This window comes from Schistocerca gregaria, chromosome 1 (genome assembly GCF_023897955.1).
Source record: "Schistocerca gregaria isolate iqSchGreg1 chromosome 1, iqSchGreg1.2, whole genome shotgun sequence".
Lineage (NCBI taxonomy): Eukaryota > Metazoa > Arthropoda > Insecta > Orthoptera > Acrididae > Schistocerca > Schistocerca gregaria.
The window spans coordinates 1,041,466,936-1,041,491,692 of record NC_064920.1 but is presented as its reverse complement, the minus strand read 5'-3'; the positions used below and the strand labels follow the sequence as shown (position 1 = coordinate 1,041,491,692).

Sequence of the window (24,757 nt, the reverse complement as noted above, 5' to 3'; positions counted from 1 at the left end):
ACAGTGAATCTCGCCGGGTTTTCATCTGGCGTGGACCAGGAACCAGATACCAACCCCTTAATGTCCTTGAAAGGGACCTGTATGGAGGTCGTGGTTTGATAGTGTGGGGTAGGATTATGATTGATGCACGTACACCCCTGCATGTCTTTGACAGAGGAACTGTAACAGGTCAGGTGTATCAGGACGTCATTTTGCACCAGTATGTCCGCCTTTTCAGGGGTGTAGTGGTTCCCACCTTCCTCCTGGTCGGCGATAACGCACGGCCCCACCGAGCTGCCATCATACAGGAGTACCTTTAAACAAAAGATATCAGGCGAATGGAGTGGCCTGCCTGTTCTCGAGACCTAAACCCCATCGAGTACGTCTAGAATGCTCTCGGGCGACGTTTCGCTGCGCGTCTTCAAACCCCTAGGACACTTCAGGAGCTCCGACAGGCAGTGGTGCAAGAATGGGAGGCTATACCCTAGCAGCTGCTCGACCAACTGATCCAGACTATGCCAACCCGTTCTGCGGCCTGTGTACGTGTGCATGGTGATCATATCCCAAATTGATGTCGGGGTACATGCGCGGGAAACAGTGGCGTTTTGTAGCACATGTGTTTTGGGACGGTTTTCTCAACTTATCACCAATATCGTGGACTTACAGATCTTTGTTGTGTGTGTTCCCTATGTGCCTATGCTATTAGCGCCAGTTTTGTGTAGTGCCACGTTGTGTGGCACCACGTTCTGCAGTTATACTTAATTTATGAGCATGAGTGTAGGTATTGATCTTGTACATCTGTTGCCTTTATCTGTGGCCACTTGTGAGGATCCTCAACTGATTCTGTCGCTAGAAACTTGTTTGAGATTCTCTCTAGAGACATTACTTCGACTCACAGCGACATTCGCTGTGGCGGCCACCTGTCTATTCCCTGCCTCATTAGAGTCACTATATGGAGCCTCTGATTTATTGTTGTATGAACCATCCTAAGCGACAGAACTCTCGTAATTAAGTACTGCAATGTTTACAGGTGACACGGTTGCCACACACAGCATGTACTGCCCCTTACTGTAGAAACATGGGATGTTTCGGTTAGAATTACATTATGATCACATCATTTATTGGCATCAACGTATTTCTGGATCACAATCTTCAGTTTTTTTTCTCCTACCAAAATCTGACGGTACAGTATTTGATTTGGATCCACGTAATGTTTTGTTGGTAATTTATACCTATTGAACGATCTCGAGTAATGGTCGTTACTGACTTGATTAAACATGTGAAACAGAAACGGTCCTACCCTCCCAGATCCGCAGACATACAAAATCGTGCAATCCGCCAGACGACTACAGCATTAACATCTTGAGGTAGAGAAGGGTGACAGCTTTGTATTGAACGAAATGTGAGACCGTATCAATGAAAAGATGCGAACAATCCTGCAGATATGTATTCTGCTTCTTGGCAACAATAACTCGGCCCATTAGTCAGTTGTGACCGTAGTAGGAGCGCCTCTGTCTCATTGACATCATTCAAACAATCGTCAGCTCACGATATACCTTGCTACGAGGGCAACTCCAAAAAAATGCACACTATTTTTTATTAAATCCATCTTTTATTCTACATGTTTGAAAGTTTTACAGTATGTAGATATATCCTTTAGGAAAAATATTTTCATTTCTCCACATAATTTCCATGCCTTACGTCATCTTGGAACCAGCGCCTGTGAACCCGCACGGTAAAATTCTGGACAGACCTGTTGGAGCCACTTTTTGGCAGCGTGCACAAGGGAGTCGTCATCTTCGAACCTCGTTCCACGAAGAGAATATTTCAGTTTCCCAAAGAGATGATAGTCACACAAAGCCAGGTCAGGACTGTAAGGTAGGTGTTCCAGTGTTGTCCATCCGAGTTTTGTGATCGCTTCCGTGGTTTTTTGATTGGCATGTAGCAGTGCATTGTCGTGCAACAACAAAACGTCCTGCTTTTGCCGACGTGGTCGAACACGACTCAGTCGAGCTTTAATTTTCTTCAGTGTTGTCACATATGCATCAGAATTTATGGTGGCACGATGTCCACAAGCAAGAGCCCTTCGGAATCGAGAAACACCGTAGCCATAACTTTTCCAGCAGAAGGTGTGGTTTTGAATTGTTTTTTCTTGGGTGAATTTGCATGATGCCACTCCATTGATTGCCTCTTCGTCTCTGGTGAAAAATGATGGAGCCATGTTTCAGCACCTGTCACAATTCTTATAAGAAATTCATCTCCACCATTCTCGTACTGTTCCAAAAGTTCGCTGCATACAGTTTTTCTTGTTTCTTTGTGAGCCACTGTCAACATCGTGGGAACCCACCAGGCACAAACATCTCCTTTTCACAGTACAGGAATTTTATGAAAGCACGTTGCTTCTGACGAACGTCAAGTGTAGCAGCCATCTCGAAGACATGCTGTGACAGTGCCACTAACGGGAACAGGTTAAACTAAGTTTGAAAACTAGGGGGAAGGGTGTATCTACACACTGTGAAACTTTCACACATGCAGAATGAAAACTGTATTTTTACAAACATAGTGTGCATTTCTTTTGGAGTGACCCTCGCAGATCTGTTGAGTCTTTTACGGCAAGGAAGCAAGGAAGAGGATGCTGTTATGGATTGCCATCATCCTCCTTCTGCAAAAATAAATGCACACGTGGATTAATATAGTTCTTTACTTACGGCGACGAGGATGGGATAGTGGCGACAGGGATACAACAAGATAAAGATCTGTCACTTATATCTTCTTTAGTGCTTTTAAGGGGCGATTACTGAAGTGCTGGGACTGTGAACTGCAGATAGTAGAACCAGATATGTGGAGCCCTATGAAAATATACCGAAAAAACGCGATACACTACCATACCGTCCTACGAACATTTTGGCAAGGCTGCGAAGTGGGTCAAACGCTATGGCGTCCAACGCAGATACATAGAAAAACGGCCTTTTTAGTGTCCCACTATCAAAAAATCGTTGATGGTGAGGCTACGAACTGGACTAGGGCGTCGGCGTCGACTGACAAAATACACTACTGGCCATTAAAATTGCTACACCACGAAGATGAAGTGCTACAGACGCCACATTTAACCGACAGGAAGAGGATGCTGTGATATGCAAATGATTAGCTTTTCAGAGCACACACACAAAGTTGGCGCCGGTGGCGACACCTAGAACGTGCTGACATGAGGAAAGTTTCCAACCGATTTCTCATACACAAACAGCAGTTGAACGCCATTGCCTGGCGAAACGTTGTTGTGATGCTTAGAGTAAGGAGGAGAAATGCATACCATCACGTTTCCGACTTTGATAAAGGTCGGATTGCAGCCTATCGCAATTGCGGTTTACCCTATTCTGCTCGCGTTGGTCGAGATCCAATGACTGCTAGCAGAATATGGAATTGGTGGGTTCAGGAGGGTAACACGGAATGCCGCGATGCATCCCAGCGGCCTCGTATCACTAGCAGTCGAGATGACAGGCATCTTATCCGCATGGCTGTAACGGATCGTGAAGCCACGTCTAGATCCCTGAGTCAACAGATGGCGACGTTTGCAAGACAACAACCATCTGCACGAACAGTTCGATGACGTTTGCATCAGCATGGGCCATCAGCTCGGAGACCATGGCTGCGGTTACCCTTGACGCTGCTTCACAGACAGGAGCGCTTGCGATGGTGTACTCAACGACGAACCTTGATGCATGAATGGCAAAAGGTCATTTTTTCGGATAAATCCAGGTTCTGTTTACAGCATCATAATGGTCGTAGCCGTGTTTGTCGACATCACTGTGATGCACATTGGAAGCGTGTATTTGTTATCGCCATACTGGCGTATCACCCGGCGTGATGGTATGGGGTGCCATTGGTTACAAGTCTCGGTCACCTCTTGTTCGCATTGACGGCACTTTGAACAGTGGACGTTACATTTCAGATGTGTTACGCCCCGTGGCTCTACCCTTCATTCGATCCCTGCGAAACCCTTATTTCAGCAGGATAATGCGCGACCGCATGTTGCAGGTCCTGTACGCCTGTACGGGCCTTTTTGGATACAGAAAATATTCCACTGCTGCCTTCAAAAATGGCTCTGAGCACTATCTACGGTCATCTATGTTCATCAGTACCCTAGAACTTAAAACTAATTAAACCTAACTAACCTAAGGACAACGCACAACACCCAACCGTCACGAGGCAGAGAAAATCCCTGACCCCGCCGGGAATCGAACCCGGGAACCCGGGCGCGGGAAGCGAGAACGCTACCGCGCGACCACGAGATACGGGCCACTCCTGCCTTGGCCAGCACATTCTCCAGATCTCTCATCAATTGAAAACGTCTAGTCAATGGTGGCCGAGCAACTGGCTCGTCACAATAGCCACTTGATGAACTGTGGTATCGTGTTGAAGCTGCATGGGCAGCTGTACCTGTACACGCCATCCAAGCTCTGTTTGACTCAATGCCCAGGCGCATCAAGGCCGTTATTAAGGCCAGAGGTGGTTGTTCTGGGTAGTGATTTGTCAGGATCTATGCACCCAAATTGCGTGAAAATGTTTTCACATATCAGTTCTAGTATAATGTATTTGTCCAAAGAATACCCGTTTACCATCTGCATTTCTTCTTGGTGTAGCAATTTTAATGGGCAGTGGTGTAGTTTTCGCACGTGCCTCTACGGCCTTCCCTGAACGGACAGCCAGATACCTTCTCGGTGCATTTCTGTGCAGGTAGACCAGGAGCGTCAACTTACCGGCGGCGCTGGTGTACGGGTAGGTGTCGAAGCCGTTGGGGTACTGTCCAGGGTAGGATGCGGCGGCGGCTGCGGCCGCGGCAGCGGCGGCGGCGTTCTGGTACTCGTAGAACTGCGAGGCTGCAGCCACGGCGGCCGCGTGCGACAGTGGCGCCGCGGGCGGCAGCGGCACCAAGCTCCCGGGGCCCCCGGCTGCGGCGGCCGCGCTCAGGTACGGCGACGGGTATACGTAGCTCGGAGGCACCCTGCAGCACCACAGCATTCCCATCACAAAGCAGCAGCGCCACGTGCTAATCTGTTCTAACTCCTATTGGAGGTACGTACTTACAAGAATCGCCATCTGCCAAAATGAAGAGAACTCATTTTTACAAAGAACAAACAATTTTGCTCCATATCAATTCGGGAATTCAGTCGTAAAACAACTTTGTCTTCTGTAGGTATTTCGGTTGCAGAACGTTCAGCCATCTTCAGAGCGAGCTCTCATACGCAACAGTCTGTGGAACAGAACATGTGACTAGCAACAGTCTGCGACCAGAGTTTGTGATTGAACATCCTTCAGACCGGGCGTCACTGAAGCATATGTCTCTGCCACCGATGTGGTATGGCTTTCCGAGTTCGCTTGCACAACTGGCTGGCCTCACCGGTATATAATGTGGACGGAAACGCTACACCGTCAGTTTTTGCGGCTCGCTCCGAAGATGGCTGAATTGTTTCCAACCAAAATTTTAAAGAAGACTTAAGTGCGGTTACGGCTGAACATCCCTATTTTTATGGACGCGCCGTGCGTGACAACATGAAGATTCAAAAGAAACAATTTATATAAGCATTCTACAGTAACGCGATTTAAATATTCTCTGTCGATATAATTAATTTGTAAATTATTTCGTATTTACAGACATAAAGCTTTGCGCCTAAAATGTAAACAGCAATTGCCTGCATTTGAAAATGTGCCCCCACTATTCCAATATCACTTTGCTAACAGAAATAGAGAGTTTGGTTTCTGAAAACGGTTTTTATTGATATATAAATTTCTTTATGTCAATAATAAATTTACCACTATGAAGACAAATAAATTATGGTTTCTGTTCGTATCAGTTCTACCAATGTAACCCCAGTAAAATAAGAGGTGGTCACAAAACCAAAAGACACCGCTCAAACCTTTACTATCTAAAGTTCTAACTTCAAATGGTTCAAATGGCTCTGAGCACTATGGGACTTAACTTCTGAGGTCATCAGTCCCCTAGAACTTAGAACTACTTAAACCTAACTAACCTGAGGACGTCACACACATCCATGCCCGAGGCAGGATTCGAACCTGCGACCGTAGCGGTCACGCGGCTCCAGGCTGTAGCGCCTAGAACCGCTCGGCAACTCGGTCCGGCGATCAAAAGTATCCGGGAAGTTAATTAGAGGGCATCAGTAAGGGCCATTATGGCGGCTTGACCTCTGCTGGAGACACTTTCAATGACGTGTCAATGTCTGTAGGGGATGGCCATTCATTCTTTTTCTAGAACTAGAGCTAGAGAAGGCAGTGGTGCAGGACGCACGGGTTTGGGTACCGAAGGGAAGCAGACGTTCAAAGTCATCCCAATCGCGTTCCACTGTGTTCTGGTCAGGACTCATAGCAGACCTGTCCATTTCAGGAATGTGTTGTTCACAAACCACTGCCTCACACTTACTACTTCATATTGGGGTGCATCATTATACTGAATCATCGTCTCCGAACTGTTCCTCTACTGCACACAGTAACACGATACTGTTAAATGTGTTCAAAACCTTCCCCGTTTAGATTTATATTAAGTGCAAAATGGGGACCTAACCACGAAAAACACCTCCATACCGTAACACTACCTTCTCTATACTTCACTGATGGCACTAAACATGATGACACGTAACGTTCTAAGGGCGTTCGTCATACCCAAACCCTTCCTTCCATCTGACTGCCACCTGGTATAACGTGATTCGCCAGTCCGAATCACTCGTTCCAAGTCACCCACTGTCCAGTGGCGTCGTTCTGCACCCACCTCAAGCTTCGCTTAGTGCTGACTACAGAAATGTGTGGCTTACAATGAGTTGCTCGACCTCTGTACCACGTTCTTTTCAACTCCGTACGCACTGCCATTGTGCTAGCTGGTCAGTAAACACTTAGGAACTCACGACTGAGTCCTTCCGCTGATTTGATGCGATTTTTGACATCACCGTCCGCAAAGCTCGACGGCCCTGTACATCAGTACATGAGGTTCACCTGGTCTTGCCTTAGCTGTGCTTGTTCCTTTGTGTTTCCACTTCACAGTCACCCCATCGACTTCGGCAGCTTTAGAAAGGCTGAAATGCTCCTGATGGATTTGTTACTCAGGTGACATCAAGCGACTAGTCCATGTTCAAAGACGCTCAGCTCTCGTGAGCGGCCCATTCTGACGTTACAGCTTCTGATTGACACCAAAGTACGTCCCGCTTCCTTTTATACCGGAAGGCCCGTCTCTCGTGACATATAGTGCTCAATTACTACATAATAGGGTTGTCCGAGCTTTTGATCATATGGTGTACCTTGCTGTGCTTGTCGACTGCCTGACAATTTCGTTGAATACGACCACACCGCTCGACCCTGAAGGGTACGTCTCGAGATCCATGGTATAGCGTGATCACCTCCACGATCCGACCTGTCCAGCATCGAAAACTGCATAACAAAAGTTTTGCGGATCGCAGTCGTTCTCGGTAAATGGTTGCTCCGCTGGAAGCAGTTTTCCACGCAGAAGGGGGTTCGTTTCCCATGGGGCTCGTGGACGCCATCGTTTACTAGCATCAGACATGGCTGGTAAATGGAATCATCACTATTTACTGGTGCTCTGTCAAACCAACACATCACTTTGTAAATCGTCGTTATCTTCTTTCTACAGCTGTTTTTTGCTTCTCTTGCCATTTTTGTCAGTCGGTTCCAGATGCCACAGTTCATCCCACGATTACACTAGGTAGGAGTGATGTTCTCTTCTTTATCCCCCTTACGTTTTTATTAGAAGCTTCTTCACGAAGCCTTTATAGCGACTTACATGTATACTAAGTTTGAATCTTCTCTAATTTTAACTTTTCTCGATAGTACTTGTTCACTGCATTTCCTTTCCGGGATGCCCTTGATGTTCTTCTCTTTATCGGCATCTGTATTAATTCCAATTTCTTTCATGTTTTTCAAGTAACTACGATTCGCACGCACAGATTAAAATGGCCCAAACAAATTTATTGGCAGTTGTTTTTTGTTTCTGTATAAAAGCTCTGATTCTCACCAGATTTACTTACAAGCTTCTCAAAGAAGTGTAACTCTTTGTTTAACATCCGTTACTGCTGTGCCAGAACAAAAAAACTCGTTGATATGATTTCCGTGCCGTATCTTTTTTATACGGCCTTGGTTTTAGTTTTTCTCTTTCTTTATCGTCATCCAAAGTTTGATTAGTACACCTGTCAAAATTTCTAGCATATAATTTGTTACAGTTAAGTTAACGATAGTCAGAATACAATCACCAAATCCTATGCCAATTCGTACAGTTGAAACGTGTTATTTTCGCCTTACTCCGTCCATCACTGGTTATTTTGGGTCCAAGGTAGCACAATTCTGTCACTTCAACAACTTCATGGTCGCCGATTTTGGTATTAAGTTTCTCGCTATTCTCATTTCTGCTACAACTCGTTAATTTTGTCATTTTCTAGATTTACTCTCAATCCATATTCTGGCCTAATTAGACTGTCCATTCCGTACAACAGATCCTTTAACTCTTCTTCAGCTTCGCTGAGGATGGCACTATCATCAGCGAATCATCTTTGATATCCTTTCACCTTGAATTACATTACTGGCCATTAAAATTGCTACACCACGAAGATGACGTACTACAGACACGAAATTTAACCGACAGGAAGAAGATGCTGTGAATTGCAAATGATTAGCTTTTCAGAGCATTCACACAAGGTTGGCGCCGGTGGCGACACCTACAACGTGATGACATGAGGAAAGTTTCCAACCGATTTCTCATACACAAACAGCAATTCACCGGCGTTGCCTGGTGAAACAACGTTGTGATGCTTCGTGTAAGGAGGAGCAATGCGTACCATCACGTTTCCGACTTTGATGAAGGTCGGATTGTAGCCTATCGCGACTGCGGTTAATTGTATCGCAACATTGCTGCTAGCATTAGTCGAGATCCAATGACTGTTAGCAGAATATGAAATCGGTGGGTTCAGGGGGGTAATACGGAACGGCCTCGTATCACTAGCAGTCGAGATGACAGGCATCTTATCCGTATGGCTGTAACGGATCGTGCAGCCACGTCTCGATCCCTTAGTCAACAGATGGGCACGTTTGCAAGACAACAACCATCTGCACGAACAGTTCGACGACGTTTGCAGCAGCATGGGCTATCAGCTCGGAGACCATGGCTGCGGTTACCCTTGACATTGCATCACAGACAGGAGCGCCTGCGATGGTGTACTCAACGACGAACCTGGCTGCACGAATGGCAAAACGTCATTTTTGCGGATTAATCCAGGTTCTGTTTACACCATCATAATGGTCGCATCCGTGTTTAGCGACATCGCGGTGAACGCACATTGCAAGCGTTTATTCGTCATCGCCATACTGCTGTATCACCCGGCGTGATGGTATGGGGTGCCATTGGTTACACGTCTCGGTCACCTCTTGATCGCATTCACGGCACCTTGAACAGTGGACGTTACATTTCAGATGTGTTACGACCCGTGCCTCTACCCTTCGTTCGATCCCTGCGAAACCCTATATTTCAGCGGGATAATGCACGACCACATGTTGCAGGTCCTGTACGGGCCTTTCTGGATACAGAAAATGCTCGACTGCTGCGCTGGCCAGCACATTCTCCAGATCTCTCACCAATTGAAAAGGTCTGGTCAGTGGTGGCCGAGCAGCTGGCTCGTCACAATACGCCAGTCACTACTCTTGACGAATTGCGTTATAGTGTTGAAGCTGCATGGGCAGCTGTACCTGTTCACGCCATCCAAGCTCTGTTTGACTCAATGCCCAGGAGTTCAGGCCGTTATTACGGCCAGGGGTGGTTGTTCTGGGTACTGATTTCTCAGAATCTATGCACCCAAATTGCGTGAAAATGTAATCACATGTCAATTGTAGTATAATATATTTGTCCAATGAATGCCCGCTTATCATCTGCATTTCTTCTTGGTGCAGATATTTTAATGGTCAGTAGTGTATAACCATTTCCTATCAATGATCGCTACATTTGGACCAAGGGACCGAATCAGTTCCAGGTAAACATAGCGCCAATGCACTGTTGACAACTTGGGAGCATGGCTTCGTGGGACCTGCGTCGCACTTGAACCCTACCATCAGCTCTTACCACCTAAAATCAGGACTCATCTGACCAGTGGTCTTCGGTCCAGCCGGTATCGTCACAAGCCCACGAGAGGCGCTGCAGGGCATGACGTGCTGTTAGCAAAGCCACTGGAGTCGGTCGTTTGCTGCCATAGCCAAATAACGCCAAATACGCCGCATTGTCCTGACGGATACCTTCGCCGTACATCCCACGCAGTGTTGCTTGACTGTTAGCACTGACAACTCTAAGCAAACGCCGCTGCTCTCGGCCGTTAAGTGAAGGTCGTCGGCCACTTCGTTTTCTGTGTTGAGAGGCAATGCCCGATATTTGGTATTCTCGACGCACTCTTGATACTGTGGCTCTCGGAATACTGAATTCCCTAACGATTTCCGAAACGGAATGTCCCATGCGTCTAGTTTCAACTACCATACCGCATTCGAAGTCTGTTACTCCCCGCTTACTCCCCGTCGTCCGTCCATAATCACGTCGGAACCTTTCAAAGAAATCACCTGAGTGCAAACGACCCGTTCGCCGATTGACTGCCCTTTCATACTCTGTGTACGCGGTACTATTTCCATCTGTATACAGGGTGGTCCATTGGTAGTGACCGGGCCAAATATCTCACGAAATAAGCATAAAACGAAAAAAACTACAAAGAACAAAACTCGTCTAACTTGAAGGGGGAAACCGGATGGCGCTATGGTTGGCCCGCTTGATGGCGCTGCCATAGGTCAAACGGATATCAACTGTGTTTTTTTCAAATAGGAACCCACATTTTTTATTACACATTCATGTAGGTAAGGAAATATGAATGTTTTAGTTGGACCACTTTTTTCGCTTTGTGATAGATGTCGCTATAATACTCACTAACGGATAAGTATGTGGTATCATGTAACATTCCGCCAGTGCGGACGGTATTTGCTTCGTGATATTTACCCGTGTTAAAATGGACCTTTTACCAATTGCGGAAAAGGTCGATATCGTGTTGATGTATGGTTATTGTGATCAAAATGCCCAAAGGGCGTGTGCTATATATGCTGCTCGGTATCCTGGACGACATCGTCCAAGTGTCCGGACCGTTCGCCGCATAGTTACGTTATTTAAGGAAACAGGAAGTGTTCAGTCAAATGTGAAATGTTAATCACGACTTGCAACAAATGATGATGGCCAAGTATGTGTTTTAGCTGCTGTCGCGGCTAATCCACACATCAGTAGCAGACAAATTGCGCGAAAATCGGGAATCTCAAAAACGTCGGTGCTGAGAATGCTACATCAACATCGATTGCACAGATACTATATTTCTATGCATCAGGAATTGCATGTCGACGACTTTGAACGTCGTGTACAGTTCTGCCACGGGGCACAAGAGAAATTACGGGACGATGACAGATTTTTTGCCCGCGTTCTATTTAGCGACGAAGCGTCATTCACCAATAGCGGTAACGTAAACCGGCATAATATGCACTATTGAGCAACGTAAAATCCACGATGGCTGCGACGAGTGGAACATCAGCGACCTTGGCTGGTTAATGCATGGTGAGGCATTATGGAAGGAAGGATAATTGGCCCCCATTTTATCGATAGCAATTTAAATGGTGCAATGTATGCTGATTTCCTATGTAATGTTCTACCGATGTTACTACAAGATGTTTCACTGCATGACAGAATGGCGATGTAGTTCCAACGTGATAGATGTCCCGCACATAGCTCGCGTGCGGTTGAAGCGGTACTGAATAGCACATTTCATGACAGGTGGATTGGTCGTCGAAGCACCATACCATGGCCCGCACGTTCACCGGATCTGACGTCCGCGGATTTCTTCCTGTGGGGAAAGTTTAAGGATATTTGCTATCGTCATCCACCGACAACGTCTGACAACATGCGTCAGGGCATTCTCAATGAATGTGCGAACATTACGGAAGGCGAACTACTCGCTGTTGAGAGGAATGTCGTTACACGTATTGCCTAATGAGGATGACGGACATCATTTTGAGCATTTATTGCATTAATGTGGTGTTTACAGGTAATCAAGCTGTAACAGCATGCGTTCGCAGAAATGACAAGTTCACAAAGGTACATGTATCAAATTGGAATAACCGAAATAAAATGTTCAAACGTACCTACGTTCTGTACTTTAGTTTACCTACCTGTTACCAGCAGTACGTCTAAAATTGTGAGCCGTATGTTTGTGACTATTACAGCGCCGTCTACCACAAAGCTAAAAAAGTGGTCCAACTAAAACACATATTTCTTTACGTACTACACGAATATGTAATACAAAATGGGGGTTTCTATTTTTAAAAAAACGCAGTTGATATCCGTTTGACCTATGTCAGCGACATCTAGCGGGCCAACCATAGCGCCATCTGGTTTTCCCCCTTCAAGCTAGACAAGTTTCGTTCTTTGTAGAGTTTTCGTTTGACGCTTATTTCGTGAGATATGTACATGTCAGAATGCTATGAGTTTGGTCACCTCAGTGTATAAATTAATTGGACATATCAAGTTGTAATTTATGCCGAGCCTACGTTCTACGCACGGGCCAGCATTCCTCTTTTCCCTGCTATGTGAACGCCGGCTGGGCAGCCTGCCGCCCATGTTGTGCGGGGGCGGCCCTGCCCAGCGTGGAGGCGGGCCCGGCAGCGGGCGCAGACGCGACGCGCCACCGCCGCCCGGCGCCGCCGCGGCTCGCGACGCCGTGCGCCGGCCCGCCGCGGGATTTGCGCAATCTCCGGATTATCCAATGGCGGCGCCGGATCAGGATGATCCAATGGGCGCCGGCGCCGGCCCCCGCCCCGCCAATGGCAGGTGCGCGAGGCGGCACCCGGGCCCGCCTATCGATTCGCAACTGTTCCTTTTTTTCCTCTCTCGGCGTAGGTGGACAGCGTCCTGGAATACGCCGGCCGCGTCATGGATCTTCACTTCGAGGTATTCCGTAGCGCGACACCGCCGAAACCGAACTTTCTGCGTTCACCGTGGAACGAAACTTGCTTCTGTTTCGCTCGTGTGTGAGTTCACATCTCTGAATTTGTGTTTGTGTGTGTCTGTCAGGGTTGCCGGGTACCGGGATTGGGCAATACTGTCCCTATTTTTCCGCTGAAAAACCGACTCCCGATTAAGCCTTGTCGGGATACATAAAAACCTCCACCGAAACGGATAATATTTCACACAGTATAGTCTGTTCATTATCCGAGTTAAGTGGCACTCTTATAAATCTAATTAAACTTAAATATGCAAGTCTTAGTCCTTAAAGACTTGCATCAAGGACGTAACCAAAGGGGGAGGGGGGTCCAATGGCCAGATCGCTCAGCTCCCACCCCCCCCCCCCCTCTTATCACCTAAATGAAATTACTCACGACCTAGCTGCTGTGTAGTGAAACTGAAACATATTTTAAATTTTTTTGAAACATTTTACCTTGTTTCTATTGGAAAGGCAGCGGTTATAACAAACGTTAAAATATTTTACAATATAGCAGTCCCAACCGTATAAAGATATTTATTTAGCATAAAGACGTTTATTTATTTACTGATGATGGGTTTCGACCACTGTTCTGGTCATCATCAGACCGCTTACTCCATGGGAGTCCGCTGAAGCTGGGGCTACTCTAGGAGACATGTATGGTTACGTGCCTCCTAGAGTGGCGCCGGCTTCTCGCCAGCTTCAGCGGACTCCCATGGAGTAAGCGGTCTGATGATGACCAGAACAGTGGTCGACACCGGTCACCGGTAAATAAATAAACTTCTTTGTGCGGTTGGAGCCGGCCGCTGTGGCCGAGCGGATCTAGGCGCTTCAGTCCGGAACCGCGCTGCTGCTACAGCCGCAGGTTCGAATCCTGCCTCCGGCATGGATGTGTGTGATGTCCTTAGGTTAGTTAGATTTAAGTAGTTCTACGTCTAGGGGACTGATGACCTCAGATGTTAAGTCCCATAGTGCTTAGAGCCATTTATGCGGTTGGGATTGTTTTGTTATAGAAAAATGTTTTACGACGAAAAATGGATGTGCACTACCGATAGTAAACTTGGCCACCGATAGATCTACACCCCCGACATATCGACAGCACTATCTGCTATCGGCCACGCCTACTCCAGCCACGGCAAACTACTGTACACTTTTGGCTTTACTTGAGCTCATTTGCTGTTTTTGTTAATCAGTTCACCTCTTATTTGAAGCTGAATTTAATGTAAATGCTGTCTTTTATTGTTTTTGTATTGTGTACTGTTGCGATAGTTTCTAATTACGTGTAAGTTTGTAAAAAGAACGAAGAGGAAAACCGATTTTGAGTCGTCCACTAGCGTTATGGTAAGTTAGAAATATGTACGCACTGCTACAATAGCCTAATTATCTATCTATAACAGTTTAATATTAGCACTGGAATCGTTATTTGGAGACTGGTAGATCACTGGAGGTGTAGTATTTCAGTATTTCACAGGACAGCGGAGCGGTAAACGTAATTAAAAATAGCATTAAATTAAAATCTCTGCATAGAAGTACACTTGGATATGCCTGTGTCGCCCGAAAATCGCGTCATTCAACAAAAATATCTCCCAAACACCGATGGCTGCATTTCTTTAAAAAATTTGCTCAAACTCTGTCACCAGGAGCCCAAATGACAAAATCTTATTCTCTCAAAAATGGTTCAAATGGCTCTGAGCACTATGAGACTTAACTTCTGAGGTTACCTACCTAATCTAAGGACAGCACACACATCCATGCCCGAGGCAGGATTCGAACCTGCGACCGTAGCGGTCGCGCGGTTCCAGACTGTAGCGTCTAGAACCGCTCGGCCACTCCGACCGGCCTTATTGCCCTCAGAGAATATGAAAATGTTATAGTTTTTCTTTTTTAAGAAAATCTTTTCTTGCTCAATTTTATAAACGAAATACTATTTGTATGAAGGCCTCTCAAAAGTAAATTACGTACAAATCGACCCCCTCCCCTTTGACAAAATCCTGGCCAAGTCCTTGCTCGAAGCCATTCAGAGTCTCAATTTTTAATTGGCCGATCAGCTACCTAGACGTGAGTCTTTGTATGACAATTACCATATGCCAATTGAGGATAAGAAAAAGTCCTCATCGGTAAAAGTCGACAGGCTTCGGCCGCAGTCATTTGTTTTTGGCTGCAGCCAAATACACAGCTGACACTACTGTGTGAGGTAGCCATTGTTGTGTGCTTTTTCACTTCACTCCATTTCGACTTTTTCCTTTACTTCTGATAAGTGTACGTAATCGTTGCAGTAACGATATTTAATAAAAATACCAATACATATGACGGTTTCAGTTTCGGCAGCAAACCTCATCTAATCGATTTTTACCTCTGTCTTCTCCTTACGGAAGCAACTGTGGCTTGTTCACTACGCACGAGAGGACGCAGGTCTTGCAGTCGGCTAGCTTAACGTCGGATTAAGTAGCGAGTCAGAATCTAGGGAAACAGTTGGTTATTGTTTCTGATGGTGAAGCACTTTTACTGTTGGATTCACCGGTCAGCGAAAAGTAATGAAGTACCAGTGTCAAGAAATCATGGCTTCATAAACGTAAAGGTGATTAGCCATAACGCTCTCTGTGCTGTATGCCTTTCATAGCCGGCCGCCGTGGTCTCGCGGTTCTAGGCGCGCAGTCCGCAACCATGCGACTGCTACGGTCGCAGGTTCGAATCACAGCCGGCACGGTAGCTCAGCGTGTTCGGTCAGAGGGTTTCGCGCCCTCTGTAATAAAAAAACTGAGTCAATCGATCAAAAACGAACATAAATGGATGTCTTACGACGTCCGCCCCGAGCAGATGCAACGAACAAAAGCGAACAAAATGAGATTTAATATATATATATATATATATATATATATATATATATATATATATATATATATATATATTCCTGCCTCGGGCATGGATGTGTGTGATGTCCTTAGGTTAGTTAGGTTTAAGTAGTTCTAAGTTCTAGGGGACTAATGACCACAGCAGTTGAGTCCCATAGTGCTGAGAGCCATTTGAACCTTTTTTTTTTTTTGCCTTTCATCGTTTGACGTGTCTCTTTGAAACAGACGTTAGAATTTGCGTGGCGGATTAAATACGTTTTAAGAAATATAATGTCAGTATATAAAAAGGGGAAAGAGGCTTTGGAAATGTTGTTTACGAAGAATGCTGAAGATTAGATGGGTAGATCCAGTAACTAAGAGTACGTACTGTATCGAATTGGAAAAAAATAATTAATGGCACAAACTAACTACAAGAAAACATAGATTGACAGGATACATTCTGAGAAATCTTAGTTTCACCAGTTTAATATTGGAGGCAAGAGTGCAGGGTAAAAATCCTAGAGAGAGACCAAGGGATGAATAGGATGAAGAGAGTAAGCAGGTTGAAATGGGTGTGGGTTGCATTAGTTGCTCGGAGATGATGAGGTCTGCAAAAGATAGACTTGCGAGGAGAGCTGCTTCAAACCATTCTTCGGACTGAAGACCATAACATCTGTGAATATGATGTAAAGGAACGTTTCGTTTCCGCAACCGAATGTTGCAGGACCTAATTCGTGGGTTAGCGTACCGGACTCGCATTCGGGATGACGACGTTTCCAACCCGGGTCCAGCCATCCTAATTGTTCTGTGGTTTCCCTAAATCGCTTCAGGCAAATGCCGGGATGTTCCTTTTGAAAGGGCACGGCCGACTTCTTTCCCACTCCCTCCCTAACCCCATGGGACCGCTGACCTCGCTGTTTAGTCCCCTCCTCCAGTCAACCAACCAACCTAACTCGTTGTTGTTTTCGTTCGTTTGGTAGTACAAAGGACCTACGCGGAAAAATATTAGATTGGTGTTTAAGTTCGTAGCGTTTTTGTTTTGTATGTTTGTATTTCAGTTGCTATGGGTTTACTTATCTATTGTCATTTCGTATCTGTCGATCAGTGTTGCTATTTGAATTTATATATTGTCATTTTGTCACTTGAGGATAGTGCTGTGGGTGCTACAAAATGGAATTCCAAATGGAGAAATGGGAACATTTCCGGCTTACTCTTCTGTTGAGTTCGACAGAAGAGGGGTGACAGCCGCGGAGGCAGCCAGAAACATTTGCGCCGTGTATGTGGATAATGTCGTTGGACACAGAACGACAAGAAAATGTTTTTCTTCTTTTAAGGAGGGTTGTTTTGAAATTAGTGACTCTCAACGTTCAGGAAGACCTTCGGGGATTGAAGAAGATCGTGTAACGCAATAATCCACAGTTATTCACTCTCTGTATACTCGAGAACTGGCAAATGCGATGAACTGTGACATTCCGCCATCGTGCAATGAGGAAGATTAAAAAATAGGGTGTATATGTACCACACGCTCTAAGCCAAAATCACAAAAATCAGCGATTGGCCAGATGTGCATCTCAGCTTGCTCGTCATCAATTGACATGTGAACAACACTGACTATTTCTATCCTGTATCGTTACTGAGGCACATAAAATGGTGTCTTTATGGTAACATAAGGAAAAAGAAGGAATGGTTGAACCCAAACAAAGCACCAATTCCCAGCACAAAGACCTGCGCGCATCCACAAAACATAATGTTATGCACCTGGTGGAATAGCGAAGGTGTGATTACAATGAATTGCTTCCCCGAGGTGTAACCATCGCTGTTGAGACGCCTTGCACACGAATTCCAAGAGCACAGTCAGGAAGACTGCGTGATATGTCCTGCAAGATTTTTTTTTTTTTTTAAAAAAAAAAAGAGAAACCACGCATATACTAGTTGAGCTGGGAAGTTATTCCGCACCCGCCTTATTCACCTGATCTTGCCCCTCAGATTGTCACCTTTTCCTCTCTCTGTCAAACAACCTTCTAGGCACTTCCCTTCCAGATGAAAATGCGCTCCGAACATGGCTCGACGAATTCTTCGCCTCAAGAACAAGTGATTTCTACAATCACAGAATCGAAATGTTACCCCAGCGTTGGCAGACTTGTAAACAGTGAAGGAGAATATATTATTGATGAGTAAAGACTGTTATGTATAGCTATTGTGTTGTCAAACTAACGGAAAAACGATACGAACTTATGTAACAAGCTAATACTATCACAGGAAGTTTAACGTTTCTGCTAAATGTCGATACTGTTCCGAGTTCCACTCCACTCCACGTTTTCATCACAAAAGCATGCCGTTTCTGCGATTATAAGCTCGAATATGATAACATTCCAATATAAAGGGAACACTGTCTCTCAAAATTAACACGAATCGCTACTTCTTATTCGTCAGTGCTTAGGCGTGCGCAGTATATATCCACGGAATACTGTCTGCTCTCTTCATATAAAATATGTTTCCGATTGTCGAGGAAGGCAGAACATCTACATATTTTTTCAGTATTTGAACTCCGCATGTCGTGTGTGTGGCGAAGGTTGCATAGTGCACCAAATTGAATTCCTCAATGTGATTATCACACTGGACTCGCATTCGGGAGGACGACGGTTCAATCCCGCTTCCGGTCATCCTGATTTAGAATTTCCGTGATTTCCCTATATCACTTCACGCAAATGCCGGGATGGTTCCTTTGAAAGGGCACGGCCATTTCCTTCCCCATCCTTCCCTAATCCGAGCTTGTGCTCCGTCTCCAATTACCTCGTTGTCCACGGAACGTTAAACAATAATCTCCTTCTCCTCCAATACTTCAACCTCCACCGTACTGCCGCCGACTGCAGGCGGAATGAACTACTGTTGATAACCTCGACAAACGATTGTTGACACCTCAGCATAAGTCGTAATTTCTCACGATGTACCGTCGTAGCCATTATGGGAGTTAAGTTGGATTAAGTAATGCATTTCTTGAGTCACACTGAAACGCGAACTATCTTAACATTTTGAGAGTACGGCACAACGCCTATCTAGTAGCGTGTCGCACGGGAATTTGTTGGACACTTCTGTGACAACATTACGCTGACTACGCAAACTCGTGAAGAATTGTGAAGTTGTTACCTGAATATTTTCTCCGTCTCTCTCCCGTCAATACGGTTGCTACGATATTAATAATATTCCGTTTGATATCCATGAAGATCGTTCAAATATTCAAAAGCAAAATGAAACTGACGAACAATCGACAACGTACACGATACTTGTGTGTGTGTGTGTGTGTGTGTGTGTGTGTGTGTGTGTGTGTGTGTGAGAGAGAGAGAGAGAGAGAGAGAGAGAGAGACAGAAACCAAGTACTGCATCATGGTCCTAATAAAAAAACATGGCGGATATACTGGGCTGGCCTACTGTATGTAATATCTTTGGCGTGAAGAAGAGCGTCATCAGTTCACGGTAGGGGAAGCTACATATACCCACCATTTTACACGAAAAAAAAAAAAAAACGTCTATTGGAGCTAGTGGAGAATTTGCCTGAATGTTAACGCTGTCCAACAGCAGCAAAAGATGATCCTACACACGGTTCCGTGCTCGGCTGAGCCTTTATATTGACTAGAAGCACGTGACTGGGCACATTACTGGCTATATTGTCTCCCTTTATGTTTTTTGTAATCCTGCATACTGCCGTTTCTTAATAAATGGTTATAAATTCTCACACTTGAGGTATTCCGTAAAGTCAGTTGTAGGGCGTAATTTTTTGCAAATGAAAACATGTACGGCAGTGCTCATTTTTTCAATTGATTCCTCTTTTAAGGTTCTGAATTGGTTTTGCTGCCTCGAAGCGGAAACCTCAGCACTTCATAATTCCTTTCCCTGCTGAATAATCACTCTGAAATAACGCAGGAGTCTTGTCGAGAGAGGCGACACAGAGCTTAGGACGCTGGAAACGCATTCAGGAGCAGCTAGGTTGAAATCGACATGTAATCACTACTTTCAAAGTTTTCCGTCGTTTCTCTAATCGCTTACGGCAAATACCGGAATGGATCCTATTAACACAGCCTATTTCCTACTCCAGTCTTCTTCCATCAGTAATGACCAGGTCCTCGACTGCACGTTAAATCCTATTCTTTCTTTATTTCCTGCCTTCACATTCAAGAGACATTGAAACTCCTGTCTAGTTATCCACACTTGGGCTTCCTATTGTTGACCTAAATCACTCAAGCAGAATGCGGGAAAGATTGTTCAGCAGGTAAAATTTAGATCCCCGCCCTTGATCAACACGGTGCGTTAAACACAATTAAAAATCTCAAGGAACAATAACAATGGTGATTATTCTATATTTAAGAGCGTACTTAATCGACTTAACTGCCTCATAGATGACATCCACTTTTGCATATCCTCTTCGCACTTCCACTTCGTTACTGTTAAGGACACGCTTGTCAGAAAAGAATGATTTGACAGAAAAAGAAGAAAGAAAAGGGTTAAAAGTCCCTACGGCGAAGCGGTCGTTGTAGACGCAGTAGGTATGCATACTAGACGAGGGTAGGATGGAAATCGGCTGTTCCCTTCTCAAAGGTAATTCACATAGATTAACTTTGTAATATCACCGAAAAATGGCAGGACGGGGATCTGACGCCCGCTTTAGGCTGTACATGGAATTTGTTACAAATGAGTCAGATGAACGTTATGTTTATTTTACAAGTAGCATAATGTGTAACGGAAGTTGTATTCGTATTTGTAATCAGTAGATGTATATAAGGGAAAGTCTCGTAGCATTCGTAATGTGGTGGTATAGAATAATGTTGAAAATTAAAATAAAATTACCTTCCGCTACTGACGGCCGTTGATATATATCAACGGGGAGAGGTGGAAATGTGTGCCCCGACCGGGAGTCGAACCCGGAATCTCTTGCTTACATAACAGACGGTCTATCCAGTGGGCCACCGGGGGCACAGAGGATAGTGCGACTGCAGGGACGATCTCGCGCACGTCTCCCGCAAGACACACATTCTCACCTTGTATGCCCACACACTACATTCGTAGTGTCCCACCCCAACACACTCATTACTCGTGGAAGACATTCTTGCCAAGTGCGGACGCACACACTTTACCCGAACACTTACGGGACTTGGTAAGAATGTCTTCCACGAGTAATGAGTGTGTTGTGTAGGGACACTACGAATGTAGTGTGTGGACATATAAGGTGAGAATGTGGGTCTCGCGGGAGGCGTGCGTGAGATAGTCTCTGCAGTCGTAGTATCCTCTGCGCCCTCGGTGGCTCAGTTAGATAGAGCGTCTGCTATGTACGCAGGAGATCCGGGGTTCGAGTCCCGGTCGAGGCACACATTTTCACCTGTCCCCGTTGATATATATCAACGCCCATCAGCAGCTCAAGGTATTAATATATAATTCTAATTTTGTTCTGGACGGCTGCAGGTCATTTGCGAAAGAACAGACACCATATCCATATAAGTATATGTTGAAAATTAGGTGGTCTGATAAGGTAAGGAATGAGAAGGCTCACAGCAAAATGGGCGGGCGAAGAAAAGTATGGAAAAAGCTGACAAGAAGAAGGGACAGGATGACTGGACATCTGTTAAGACATTAGAGAATAACTTCCATGGTACTAGAGGGAGCTGTAGAGGGTAAAAACTGTAGAAGAAGACAGAGAATGGAATACATCCAGCAAATAATTGAGGAAGTAGGTTGCAAGTGCCACTCCGAGATGAAGAGGCCGACTCAGTAGAGGAATTCGTGGCGGGCCGCATCAAACCAGGCAGAAGGCTCAACCAGTACCTGGAGATATGGGTCAATCCATGCTCTCATTCAATTCTTTGTCTGTTACGTTGAATTACACCCCACAGGATTGCTGCAAGTGGTTACCCCACGCATGCTGACACGTCACACCTCCTTGTAGTGAATCAAGCACTTTTTCAAATACACCTGGCTCCATTCGGATTGCGTCACATGCATTCGTCGCACGTTCCTGTAACTTCTGTTGTGGTTGGCAGGAGAGCCAACACCGTGTTACTAAAGGAGGCCGAAAGGCACGCGTTTAGCTCACGCAGGCTGGCGTGAGGTCTGGAACAGGACCAGGAAATTAGGATTTAGAAACAAAGGACGTAGCTGCTGGAATACTTAACTTTAATCCATTAATGACGAACGTCGCTCTTGACATTATATGATTCACAATCTCAATAATAACTTGATAAGGGCGCCTTGCTAGGTCGTAGCAAATAGCGTAGCTGAAGGCTATGCTAACTATCGTCTCGGCAAATGAGAGCGTATTTATTCGGAGAACCATCGCTAGCAAAGTCGGCTGTACAACTGGGGCGAGTGCTAGGAAGTCTCTCTAGACCTGCCGTGTGGCGGCGCTCGATCTGCAATCACTGATAGTGGCGACACGCGGGTCCGACGTATACTACCGGACCGCGGCCGATTTAAACAAGTGTGGTGTCTGGCGGTGACACCACAACGTCTGCATTTTGTCGATGCGCTGGGCATACATACACCAGTGCCTTTAAATGTCCCCACAACCATAAATGTATGGGATTCAGGTCCGGCGAACGGAGAGGCCATGCTACCGGGTCTGTCCATCGACCATGAAACATTGCTGTGAGATTCTGTCGCACAATCCGTACAAATGGGTTGGTACCACGTTGTGGATAAACGACAATCGTTGCACAATGAACTGCAAGTAAGACGGTTCGCATTTTCGAACCAAATGTTCCTTTACTGCTAGCTGGTAAGCCCAGCGTTGGCCGGATGTTTATTTATAGGTGTGACCGACACTTCGTATGCATGGAATTTATTATTGATTTGGCTTCTTTGTGTACGACGTTTGAAGCAGTATGATTGGGGGCATTAGCGAAGAGCTTATTTGCATCACTAATGAGGAAGAGACCGTGAAGCAGCTGTGCGAACAGGTTGAGAACTTCGGCGGTTTTCTCAGTGAGTGAAGGGTTCTTGGCAGCGAGATAATGCATGACGTATTGAAAGAAGCGAAGCAATATCGTTACGTTTTTAATACAAAAAGCGAAATCAGTAAATCCGTGAATGCTAGCCAAGTAACTTTGATGTTAGTTCGTATTTGTAATGCTGAGACTGCGGCATAGGTCCGTCAGTGACGTAAAGTTCCAAAAAGTTCCTCTGCCACTGATGTAATAAAATTAACAGCACCATTTGGTCGTTCTTTGGTATACTACGAAACTAACAGCGCCATCTATTGGTTGTCTGGTATATTACGCCGTGACGATCATTTCACTACCGTAAGGTCAACATCCGAACTTCTAAACTTTAAATTAAGATATTTTCTTTCCGTGTTCCGATTTTGATGACATAAAGCCTATATACTGCTCGAAGCTACGCTCTGTGAAAAACTACGAAAATTCAATTAGTTGTCTGGAAGATTTGCGGGTTCAACAAACAGACACAGGGCGGTTTTACGGTTTTACTGTTAGTACAGACATAAATGAGTACTCGCATTTTCATGTTATTAGAGATTAAAAATAAAAAGGTGTCTGTTTTATTTAAAAACTGTGATTCATTATTTTTTGACCATTCTATTCGCTGATGCATACAGAATTTAAAAAAGTAATAAATAAAAAGTGCAGCGAAAATCGAACCACTGACCTCGCGATAACATGACTAGAACGCACTTAGCAACTTTGAAATTTACTGTACTTACGAGCGATCGGAAAATTTCAAAGTCAGTTTTTCGAGTGGTTTTGAAAAGTGCATCGGGAACTAACTCGACCGCAGATTCACTTTGAAAGTCTGGAGGCTGCCTGTCCTACGAAGCCTTTGCAATGAGGTGACAGAAATCATGGGATAGCGATATTCATATACACAGATGGCGGTTGTGGTGTGTAAACAAGGTATAAAAGGACAGTGCGTTGACGGAGCTGTCATTTGCACTCAGGTCAGTAATTTGAAAAAGTTCCCAAGTTCCCTACTTGATTATTGCCGCACGACGGGAATTAACAGACTTTGAACGCGGAATGGTAGTTGGAGATATACGCATGAGACAGTCCATTTTGGAAATCGTTACGGAATTCGATATTCCGAGATCAACAGCGTCAAGAATGTATCGAGAATACCAAATTACAGGAATTAATTCTAACCACGGGCAACGCAGTGGACGAGAGCAGGCGTTTGCGTAGAATTACCACTGCTAACAGATAAACAACACTACGTGAAACAACCGCAGAAATCAATGTGGGACGTTAACAACGAACGTGTCCGTTAAGACAGTGCGGCGAAATTTGGCGTTAATGGACTGTGGCAGCAGACGACCGACTTTACTAACGGCACGACATCGCCTGCAGCGCCTTTCCTGGATTCGTGACCGTATCGGTTGGATACTAGACGACTGGAAAGCGGTGGTCCTGTCAAATGAGTCCCAATTTCAGTTGGTGAGAGCTGATGGGAAGGTTCCACTGTGGCGCAGACCCCATGAATCCATGGACCCAAGCTGTCAACAGGGCAAGATGGTGGTGACTCCACAATGGTGTGGTCCCACTGAACCGATCACTGATTGGAAATTGTAGTTTCGCCTACTTGGGCACTATTTGCTGCTATTCATGGCCTTCATGTTTCTAAACAACAACGGAATGTTTTGAATGACAGTGTGCCATTCAGCGGACCACTATTCTCGATTGGTTTGAGGAACATCCTGGGAAATTCGAGCGATGATAAGGCCACTCAAGATAGCCCGACATGATTCCCATCGAACATTTATGGGACATACAAGGTGCGTTCCATAAGTAATGCGACCAAATTTATAAAAAATCATTTATTGAATATATTCGTACAAATAATCAAAAATTTTCAAATTGCGTCGAACACTTCTGGTGGCGGTGTTTCCAAGCC

The 24,757-nt window shown here is 45.3% G+C and overlaps 1 protein-coding gene across 1 annotated transcript in view; it reads right to left on the bottom strand.

Annotated features, from left to right (window-relative positions):
- The window catches only part of LOC126279923 (RNA-binding protein 24-B-like), a 320,643-nt gene that overhangs the window by 13,542 nt on the left and 282,344 nt on the right, over window positions 1-24,757 (bottom strand). Inside the window, exon 4 of the mRNA XM_049979717.1 lies at window positions 4,737-4,981. Within this exon, the coding sequence (XP_049835674.1) occupies window positions 4,737-4,981 (245 nt within the window). The remainder of the gene's footprint in view (window positions 1-4,736; window positions 4,982-24,757) is intronic.